This window comes from Aplysia californica, unplaced genomic scaffold (assembly GCF_000002075.1).
Source record: "Aplysia californica isolate F4 #8 unplaced genomic scaffold, AplCal3.0 scaffold00137, whole genome shotgun sequence".
NCBI classification, from domain to species: Eukaryota; Metazoa; Mollusca; class Gastropoda; order Aplysiida; family Aplysiidae; genus Aplysia; species Aplysia californica.
This window is the reverse complement of record NW_004797407.1, coordinates 404,332-416,292: the sequence shown is the minus strand read 5'-3', so window position 1 is coordinate 416,292 and position 11,961 is coordinate 404,332. Positions and strand designations below refer to the sequence as shown.

At 40.1% G+C, this 11,961-nt stretch overlaps 1 protein-coding gene across 1 annotated transcript in view; it reads left to right on the top strand.

Annotated features, from left to right (window-relative positions):
• The window catches only part of LOC101851798 (potassium channel subfamily T member 2), a gene marked incomplete in the record, with an annotated part of 150,852 nt that overhangs the window by 54,976 nt on the left and 83,915 nt on the right, over nt 1-11,961 (top strand). The window contains 1 exon segment of the mRNA XM_013081566.2: nt 2,870-2,949. Within this exon segment, the coding sequence (XP_012937020.1) occupies nt 2,870-2,949 (80 nt within the window).

The window sequence follows — 11,961 nt, the reverse complement described above, 5'->3', positions numbered from 1 at the left end:
GACTGAAGTGTCTTTAGGCCATTCCCAAAGGGGGGAACATTAACATCTCGAGTTCTTATGCTCAGTAGAATTGTAATTGTAAATGGGCTGATTCAACAATGCCATGCTCATAACTGTACCTGGATCGCAACAGGGAACTGCTGCTTTTTCTTTCCTAATCCTTACTATTGTCATTTTCCTCTACTTCTTTTGTGTGTTTGCCACTCTCTTGTAACACGCTATTTCCGTGGTGTTTTGATAGTCGAAGCAGACTTTGCGCAATTGAAGCCCGAGAAGTGAGCAGAGTAAGCCTGATTCCCTGTAACGACTCTCCGTTGACATCCACTCCTTGGCGCTCATATGACCTTATGCCGTTGCGAGCGCCGTAAAACCTTACTAAAATTAAACTAAGGAGGTCCTGCCCCACATATTATCTAATACTAATCGTGTTTAATGTGGCGTTGAACCCAAACAATACCCCCTCCTTCCCCCCCCCCAAAAAAAAAAACTAAAATAAAAAACAAAACAAACCATTATTATAAAGCAACACCTCGACTTTAACATCCAACAAAACAGCAACAACAACTACCAAAACAACGGCAACAACAACGACAATAACAACAACAACGACGACCACAACAACAACAACAGCAATAGAACCACCATCACCAACAACAACAACCACATTCTAAAAATCCAAACAAACTAAAACAAAAGAAAACAAAGCAAAAACAAACGAAGAAAAACAGACACACAAAACATACACAACAATCTTATTTCTCGCCGCCTCACTGTCGACCGACTGACTGGACACAGTGGAAACACGGCAAACGGACCTGATAACAAAAGGTCGCTTTTTAGCACAAGGGGGCTATCCCGAAAAATGCTGTTTTGAGAAAATCGAAGGTATATTTTTTGCCCCTTGTTCAGTTTCTTTAAAAGACAAGGAGAGTTTTCTCTATCACCAAACAAATATACACACCAATTAAACCAAACTTCATCTATAGGTAGGGCAATGCCCTCTTTTGGTGTAGATCAAGATTTCTGGAAACCCCCAAAATCTGGGTTAGCCCGCTTGTCCTTAAAAGCGACCAGTTAAAACCCGGCAAACGGAAGTGATATAGCATATTTCCACCAAGCTGACTACTCACTGACGCCGTGGAGATAATAGTCAGGAAAAAGGTGTGTGGTTGGAGGGTGTCACCAGTATTTTCTACTTTTTTTTAATTTCTCGCTGTTATTTCAGTCTGCCCTGTTTTTGTTTATTGGTTGTTTTTAAAAAAATCCCACACAAAATGACCTTTATTGTATCTTCACTCAAACAAAAAACAAACAAACAAAAAATAATAATAAAAATTTCCCCTGACAGCCATTACTTCGGTCATGTGGTTTTAATGACGTAATGTTTATTACCAGAAGCAGATAAAAGAAACATGCCTTTTAAAAATCCAACAAATGAACAAAACACAACAACGAAAAAAACCCACCGCCAAAAACATCAAAAAACAGCAACAACAACAACAAAAATCAACAATAACGAACAATAACACAAAAACAACTGAGCTGGCCTGTACGACTCCAATTTTGCTCTTTAAAACACTTCGCTGGGTTGTCATTCACAACAGAATGCAAACATGATGTTCTGAAGAAAGCGATATATTGCCGTTCTTTTGCTGGGTTTCCGCCCTTATCACCATCTATGATCGTTCTGCGCTCGTATCACGCCGTCTTTTATTTCTTCGACTCCATTCATAAAGAAATAATAACCCTAACGCTTTTTGCCTCTATACATAGGAAATGCAAATCAAGCCTTTTTGTACAGGTTGGGTGGACAAAAGATTTCTTTCATAATTTTTAAGGCTCGATGATCGTACGTGGTGGTTCGTTGTCCAGGGAAAATCTGTTCCAAATTCCCGGCTTTGAGACATGATCTTTTTCATGCTCCGTAGCGGCGTAAATCCCCAGAAAAGAAACGTGTTTCCTTTCCTTTGCAAAGCGCATTATTTACTTTCCAGTGCCACTAAATCCTATAAGCTGAATTTGGTGTTTCAGCAAACTTTTTTTTTTTCGTTTATTTATGTGAAAATATATGCCAGTGTGTTTCTCATGAACTTCAAATCAATAAGAGAACATGTTTGATTTGTATTGCAAAGAGTTTTAGAATGCACCTTCCACCCCCGTCCCCGTCCTTTTTTGCACTCTTACAGAACGTACAATATAGATGGAAAATTGTTGTATTTTAACAAAAGTATGTCTCCATTAGTTCAGTTTAAACTTAAACTGCTTTTTTCCCCCAATTGTTCTATTGATAAAACATATTGTTTTGTTCTCGTGAATACCATGCCACGCCACACCACGCACCGCCACGTCACGCTGCACCACATTACGTCACACCACACCACATTACATCACATCACGCCATGTCATGTCACACCACCCGCACCCCACCACGGCACGTCATACCACGCCATGCTACACCACGTTATACCTCGTCATGTTACGTCACGTCACACCACAACACGCCTCACCACACCTCATCACGTCACGTCACGTCACGCCACGCCACACCAAGCCATGTCACGTCACGTCACGCCAAGCCATGCTATTCCATACGATACCATAATTATTCCACCATGCCATATGGCACCAAACCGTACCGTTCAATGGTGTACAATGCCATCACACTACACAATGCCACGCCGTTCCACGCCGTTCCACGCCACGCCACGCCACGCCACGCCACGCCACGCCACGCCACGCCACGCCACGCCACGCCACGCCATGCCACGCCACACCACGTTACGCCACTCCACAATGCTCTGTATGTACCAGATTACACCATACCTGACGATACCTTTTTTTTCTTTTTTCTTCCTCTCTCTCTCTTAAGCACTTTGCCCAAGTTCCCAACCAGAGAGCTGTCGTTGAGGGCGCGTCTGAGGCGTATTCTTCTCAGGAACCCAACCACACGTAAGTAACATTTACTTTAGAGTAGAACCAATGTGTTACAATTACAGAGTCGCCACTTCCATGTTTAAGGCGTATTGTCTTACAAATTGTAATGATCTTTATTCAGGAGGGAGGAGGTGTCGGGGTGGGGTGGGGAGGGGGGGGGTAGAGCAATGCGAATTAGGGTGCATATAATACATGTATTGTTTTATTATGTATTTGTATGTTCTCATTTCGTAACAATGTGTAGGGGTGTGCGTGTGATAAGTTAGTAGATGTGTGTATGTTTGTGTGTGTGTGTGTGTGTGTGTGTGTGTGTGTGTGTGTGTGTGAGTGTGTGTGTGTGTGTGTGTATGTGCGCGCGCGCGTGTGTGTTTAACATGCATGTGTGTGCACAGGTGTGCGTGTAATGTGTGCGTGTGTGTGAGAATGTGTGTGTGTGTGTGTGTGTGTGTGTGTGTGTGTGTGTGTGTGTGTGTGTGAATATTGTTCGTGCATGCATTTATGTAAAACGCCTACAGCTGTGTTCACGCGGGGGTGGGCTCTATTAAAATGATCTACTTTATTTTTAGTATTATTATTATCATTTCTGTTAGTCACTGGTCTATGTGGATAGAATTTATTATACATGTATATTTAATTTTGGCAACTTGGAAACTCATGTGTCACTTTTCCCATAAAACTACGATTGCTGCAGAGTTGAAAGTTGACAAGTACCCGCAAAAAAGATAGGTCCCCATGACGGAGCCCGATTTTTTTTTAAATTCATTTCCTGAATTTAGAAAAATATATTGACAAAAAGATCCCGTCCTTCTTTGGCCTTTGTGATTATTCCACTGAGAAATGAAACAAATCTGCGTAGCTGTCCTTCACAACGGAAGTGCCGGAGGTGATATTTCGCGAGGCGCATTTTGTTTTGAGAGTATAGATCTAGACCTACTAATTTTTTGCATCTCTCAAGATTTATTGCTTCATTCCAGTAGAGTGCAAATGTAGTACTCCAATGACTTTCAGTTGATGTTAATGCACCGATCATTCCTTTTGTCGAAATGGGGTCCAGCTAGATGGTTGATTCATTCACCCCTGGTGCGTTTACAGCAAAATATCATTTCAGTCAGTCACAGGTCTATGTGGATGGAATTTAAAATTAAACTTTTAGGGGGTTCGAGCATGAGCTCGGTCCGACGTTGTGTCTTTGCGAAAGGCGCTTTACACGAATTTCTTAAATGACTTAACAGTGTTGACAGGGGCGTTAAAGCCATACCATTTCACCATTTTCACTGATAGTATTGATAGAGGCGTCAAACCTGTGTCATTTTTCCCTTTGAAAAGAGCTTTACACATACTCTACCAGAGGCGATGACTTCTGCTTCAACAGTAGGCGCTGAGTTTACTAGAAAGCACAGGAAGATGAAACTGATGAAGCGTGTGTGCGCATGTGATCACATTGTCGAATATTAATTAACCTTATCCGTACGCCCTAGTTGTCGTTTTGTAACCCTGGGTTGTATTCTTCACATTTTAGAATACTTCTAGTACGAAGATCTCTTTGAAACTTTCAGTATTTCTTAAAAAATCATTTTGACAGGCTGCTATGCAAAGTGTAAGGATAGGATTAACGAGTAAATTTTCCTCTTTAGAAAGTGGTGGCACAGAGTTCCCACATCGTATGGATAGGGTTAAAACATTTAAACACGAATACATTGTGTCTTTAATTAGAACACTCTCTATGTGACTGACATACGCACCAACACAAACACACACTTTAATTAAGTAGGAATGTGGGTGGTTGGGTGGTGCTCTGGTGGATGCTCTGGTGTGGTTTACCCCCTTTTTTCCGTCTAACATCTATAAGTCTTACATCTCCCCCTTCTATTCTTCTTTTTTTTGTGTTACTCGCAAATAACCCCAAGCATGGGTCCACGTTCCTGGAGGTGGAAACTGGACAAAGTAGGGGATTGCTGGGTCCAACGAAGTACGGTGTGGCTTTATGCCACTGAGGCGTCACGCTAGCCGTGACGAAGAACCCGGGTCACCCTGAAACGTTGCAGGCTAACGGGGCTTTGGTGAAACCGTGACAGGCCTGGCAAGTCGGCACTGGAGTATTTATTGCTACAGATACAAATAGAAGAAATTGCCGTTCTTACTGCGACACCCAAAAGGGTCATAAGTGGCGGATAAAAGTACAGTAAAGTAAGCAAGTAACACCTCTTAAGTGCGGTGGAAAGTTCATGGAGCAACTTATCGTCAAATATAATTTCCTAAACTATCGAACACACTCCAGCCTTTTCACGATGAATTGTATCAATTTGTCTTAACAGATCAAGATTTTTTAGAAATTCCTTAATAAATACTACCAAAAAAAATCCAAGTAGGTGGTTTCTACAGATTTGAACAGGTTTACAGCTGGGGCAATATCGCATTTAAAAGCAAGACCATCGTTTTCTTTTCTAATCGCGACATTATGCTTATTGAATGCACATTTCGAGCACCTTTAGTGCAAAAAATGTTTTCTCTATAAAATTAATTTCTTGTAACAAGTTTTGCCACTGAACAGTGTGATTTGTGAGCCGTGACGTAGGCCATAAAATATACGTAAGCAAAATGCAAAATGCAAAATAGCCTCAATTATCGTGGGAAAATATGACTAAGTTTACACAAATTGATATAAACTGCTGTGCAAAGTATGGGTAATATTGATTCAACAGTTAAAGAGATATTTGCGACAAGTTGCGCTACTAATGTTTGACCACACTCTAATCTTCGGCACTTATATATAAATATATGTCATGCCTGTTTTGGAAGTGCCGTAAAACTCTTATTAAAATTAAAGCGGGAAGTGTATCAACATGATAACAGACCCGTAGTGATTTAGATAAGAGAAGCCCTCATCCCCCCGAACCCCCACCCATATCGGAAACAGTTACGTAGTAGGGAAATAGTAAAGAAAAAGCACCCTCCAACCACCCGCATGAAATACTGCTTTTGTTCAATGAATGTGCACCTCCACACTCGCAGCATTGAACGGTGTGCAAATGAACCGAATGGACAATTTTACATTCTAGAATCTGGATATAAGTTAAGCATTTAGTTTACAGCAAATTTTCATTTTATTTGAATTTTTCCAACATCCGGACATTTTCTTCCCTTATAGACTCATCCACCTCCTTTTTTAAATTGTCTCTAATACGAGAGAAATTCAAGATGGTCTTTCTTTTTCTCAGGCAGATGCCCTTTGGCCTGTTTTTTTTTGTGTGAGTTAGTTTCACATTGGACTATGATATAGATGACCGTGCTTCAAATTTCACATAGGGATGTCTTGGATTCGGATTTTTTTTTTTTTTTAATGTTCAAGGCTTTCCATCTTCATAACCCTGTTTCTATCCTTCTCCCTCCGAGACCGAACATTGACAACACACTCGATGGAACTCGACAGCAATTGCAGCAAAACTGCACTTATCAGTACATGGCATTGGACTGAAAAGCGAGAGCCCAGCTGTTGCTGGATCGATTACAACAACAACAACAACAACAACAGCAACAACATAACCCTGTTGTATTGGAGATGGACGTTAATGTAGAAGGCCACACCTTTTTAGTGACATTACAGTTTTGAAAGGGGCGTTGAACCCGTCACACTTACCTTTATGTTTGGCTGTTATGGTTCAGGAGGTCAAAATACGATTTTCTCAAACTCCGTGGACGTCACTGTGACTTAACTTATTTCACCGTGATATATTTCATGAAATCGGAATGTCTGAATACACAGTGTCAATAAATGTACTAACACGTTATCCCGAAAACAGCCTAGCATAGCCAGCTTGAAAGCTGAGAAATGATTGGTTTAAAAAAAAAAGCTGAACGTAAATGTCTCGCGCATTATGGTGAAGCCAGTCACTCGTCAAAGTATTGACACTGAAGAAACCAACATTTTTCCACCCGTAAAAATTTTTAAAATTTAATTTCTATTCCTGCCTCACCGCCTTTTATGCCAATATAAATACACTGTAAATATTTCTGTGTAAATTTTACTGAAAAACGTTGGTGAACGGCACAATAAAGAACAAGAACAACAACAACCAAACCAACAACAAAATCCTGCAGTTTCCAAGGACACTAAAACTTTGGAAACCACCAAACTTTGACGGCCATTTCCTCGCTATATTCAGTTTTGACACCTCTCTTACTCACGGTATCCCTACGTCTATTCAAGATATTTTTATTTTTATTTTTACTTTAAAAGCAAGACGAATGAACAAGCTTTAAGATGATACCAGTATTGCCAAAAATTCAACACCTCGTGTGTCACTGAAGAAATAATGGTGAGAGAGCTTTTTCTTTTTCTGGGCCAACAGTTTGGAACACTCTCCCTCATGATTTGAGGAGCGAAATAAAACTTGATACCTTCAAAAGGGGACTCAAAACACATCTATTTAAGAAAATATTTTAATTAATGGACAGTACCTTTGCCTTTTTGTATGAGCATTTTTTCTTGTCTGAAAGAATGTTGCTGTCAAAAAGTGCGCACATGATGAATTTGTATGGTGTTAGTATGAATGCCTTTTTAATCTCCTATGTACGCCTTGGGCCCATGCTGTGGGGAAAAGCGGGATACAAATGCTCTTATTATTATTATTATTATTATTATTATTATTATTATTATTATTATTATTATTATTATTATTATTATAATAATAATAATAATAATTATAATAATAATTATTATTATTATTATTATTATTATTATTATTATTATTATTATTATTATTATTATTATTATAATAATAATAATTATTATTATTATTTAAATTGGCCAGCACCTGATTCCACTGCGTCATGACACAATTGTACCAACTCTCAAATTCGCTTTTAAGTGCAGCTTTTCCCTTTTAAAAAATCAGCAACATTGGACCTAATTTATTAGTTGCATACCACTACAATGCTACGAAAATTAGACCATTGAGCTTCAGGTGAGACGTAAGTCGCGAAATCTAATTATTCCGATAAGCTGCGCGTGGCCTCTTCCAATTGGCCACGCCCTCTTCTGATTAGCCACGTCTTCCTCTTAGTTATTCACAACCTCGTCCTGTGTCGTGCAATGTGTATGGCAGGCCTGTCGTAAGGCTCCAGTCGTGGGACCTCTCTGTGCAAGTCGTTACCTTAGAAAGACGAAGCTCTATCTGCTCAGTATCTATAGTGTGGTCAGACATCTGTGGCGTAACTTATAATCAAATATCTCCTTAACTATTGAACATAGATTCTCTAACGTTTGCACATTAACTTATATCAATTTGTATTCACTGATGGATATTTTTTCAAACACTTGTACACTGTATTCTAGAAAATTCCTAAATACATGTAAATACTAATAAAAGATCCAAGTCGATGGTTTTTACAGCTTTTAAAAAGTTTACAGCTCGGGTAATGTTGCTTTTGAAAGCAGGTCTATCTTTGTTTTCTAATCGCGACTTTATGCTTATTGAACGCATGTTTTGAGAACCTTCAGTGCAAAAAAATGTAGTCACTATAAAATTAGTTTCTTGTAACAAAATTGAAGCTAGAAAGTGTCATTGGCGAGCTGTGACGTAGGCCGTGCGTACACAAAATATGTGCAAGAAGCGGGAAGTGCTGTGCACAGTCACATTTTCCGCGTGACGTAGATTTGTAGAATTTTATATAAATTTATGAAGGAAAGCTTTTTAATCTAGCCTCAATTGTTGTGGAAAAATATGACTAAGTTAAGACAAATTGACTCAAATTGCTGTGCAAAGTGTGATTAACAGTGATTCAACCGTTAAAGAGATATTAATTTGAGGATACGTTGCGCCACGAATAGTTGACGGCACTATAGTTTTGAGAAATTTGACTTCCAAAATTTTTGAGTTTCACAACACGTCAAACTTTTTCGAATGCAATTCTTTAAATATCCTGATAACGTCTCCAAATTAATGATCTTAAGATGTTGATAGAGTAGATGAAACATTGGTTTTTGGCTTCATTTCTTACTTTTGCTACATCATTGCTCGTGGCGTCGGTGGCCTAGTGGGTAGACTACCGGAACCGTAATCGTGAGGTTGCAGGTTCGGGGGTTCGAGGGTTCGAGTCTGAGCCTGGTCGGAGCCTGACGTTGTATTCTTGGGAAAGGCACCATCATCAGCAATGCCTTTCACCACGGCAGGGTATAAGCCACATACAAGCTCCTTCCATTTATCTCTGTCCTGAGCCATTCTTCCAAGCTCGTTCCAAGTGAGCTTCATCTCTCTCATGTCCCTTTCTACGCATTTCCTCCATGTTTCCCGTGGCCTACCCCTGCCTCGTGCTCCTTGTGGGTTCTACTGCAGTGACTGTCTTGTGATGTCTCGGGAAAGGCACTTTATACGAATTTCTTATTTGGTTCGGTCCTTTCGTAGTTTGACGTTAAAATCGGAGGTCCCGCCTTTTAAATAACCTAATAGTGTTGATATGGGCGTTAAATCTATACAATTTCTGAATCGCTGTTCTATCTTACCTTCCTACGCTGTGTTAGCGCCCCAAGGGTGGATATTCTTTTAGATGACGCTTCCTCTATCCCCTAGTTTGTTTGCTTTAGTAAAGAGAAGCACATTGACACAATAATAGATAATAATAATAGATAGCATTTGTATAGCGCAAATCCCTGCTCAACAGCAAGCTCTAAGCGCTTCACAATCTATACTATTATCTGAGCAGACCTGAGAGCATTTCGAAGCAACCTCAACCTCCTGGGAAGCATACAGTACAGGCTGCCATTTATAGGCGCTAAAACACTAACATACTGACAAAATCTTTCTCTGTCTATGGCCGGGTACCTTTTTTCGACGTGAGTGAAGTGAGGAAAATCCGTGTAAAGTGCCTTTCTCAAGGACATAACATCGATCCCGCGGTTCGAACCCCCGAACCCGCAACCTCACGATTACGAGTCCGGTAGCCTAACCACAATAATTGTCACTGAGTGCTGGGGAAAATCAAGACAGGTAGACAGAAACAACAGAGGGAAAGTAGAAAAGTAGGACCTACCAGTGGCACCCTCCAACCACCTACACAGACAGAAACAATAGAGGGAAAATAAAGAAAGAGGACAGAGGACCTACCAGTGGCGTCCTCCAACCACCCACCCATTTCTTGCTCTTATCATTGCTCATTCCAAGGAAGAACGACGTATCCTAAAAAACGAGATTATCATTTTTTGTGTGTGTGTGTTATTGGGGTTTTCTTGTGCCAAAGCCAAAATAACGTATCTACCTCAGAAATACTAATTTTCCAAGTGGTAAAGCTGCCAAAGCGGGTGGTTGGCGGGTGGTCTGGTAGGGTTTGCTCCTTTTTTCCGATCAAACATAATATATCTCCCTTATTTCTCTTCCTTATTTTTTGTCTTTGTTACTCTTTTGTAACACTTCTTATCTTCGGTACTTAAATGGCCTTATTGTGTTGCAAGTGCCGTAAAACTTGTATTAAAGCTCCCCCTCCCCTCCGAAAAAAAAAAGAAAACAAAACCCACTAAAAGTGGTAAAGCGAAGAAGGTAATTAATCTAAATCACATCTTCGATGGCAGAGTTTTTGCCCAATCCATAAATACATTCAAAACTTTAGACAGGCTAAACCCCAAAGTTTTTTTTTTCCTTATCAGCTTCCCCACAACCATGAAATGCTCAGTTAGGTCGTTTTGCCTTTAGGCAGCAAAATTAATAATTAATGTGTCCTGAAATTAGCATTATTTCACTTGAGAGAACTTGGCGTTCAGCTGTAGTGTGCGTGGCTCAGAACGCCGCGAAGTATTTCACGTGTTTATTTTTAGAATTTCAGTAAGCTAAGGTGATTCTATAAATACCTTATTATCATAATACTATTCCTTTGTGGTCTTTATTCTCGAAGTGCTGCATTTAATTTGTCTTCTATTATGGTCTGTGCAGGGTATTTCTCTGCTACTTTGTCACTTTCCTTTATTATATATCAAAAGAATTTAGAAGTATAAGATAAGATAATAAAATGTAGGACAAATTTATTTGATCAACGAGGGCAATGTTGGGTGGATATTCCAAAACGTCATCATACTAAGATTTATGAAAACAGAAATGCACTTATTACTTTTGTTTACAGTGATACACATACACTGATATACAGCTCACTCGGGGACTCTCGTGGCCTAGAGGTTAAGGTGTTTGCCTCTCATTCAAAGGTCCCGGGATCGAACCCAGGTAGCGACGGAAAGATTTTCTTCTCGAAATATGTCTCCTTTTACCTCCTTTCCAGCTCTCTAGCAATGTTCTCTCGTCTGCTTTCGTCCCCACTTTCTGCCCCACCCCCTCACCTCCTTTGCCCCCTCCTCTGGGCTTCTGACTCTTTCTGCAGCCTTTGTGCTGTTGAAGCTAGAGAGGTGAACAGAGTAAGCCTGATTCCATGTAAAGACTTCTCTGTTGACATCCACCCCTTACCGCTCATATGACCGCAGTTGCGAGCGCCGTAAAAACTCTACTAAGCTAAATATCACAGACAGACAGGGTCGAAGCATCAATTCCAATCCCTCGAATTACCTAAATTGTGTTGATGGGGGCGTAAATAATAATGCCAATACTCTGTCTCATATTTCTGGTGTCTTTAGCTGTTTATTAATTAATTCTTTTTCTTAATAAATGATCTCAGTTGAAAGCACAAATTCCCGCAAAACAGCAAGCTGTATGCGCTTGACAATCTATATTTAATTTATTACCCCGGCAGACCTGATAGCATTCTGAATCTATCTCAACTTCTTGGGAAGCATGCAGTTTTATGCTGCCATTTTCTAGGCGCTAAAACACTAACGTACTGACAAGATTTAATTGAGCGAAAGAAATAAAAATGATTTGTTGCGCATAACCAGGCAATGTGCTCACTCGGTATCACAACAGGTGTTCCAGGAATGTGCACACCATTGCCTTTACGCAAGATCTGACCCAAAAATGTGGTTTATTGTGCAGCACAAGCGGTAGCACGATGATTCCACGGGGCTGCGGGGGTGCATTAATGTAGTTAGGGGGG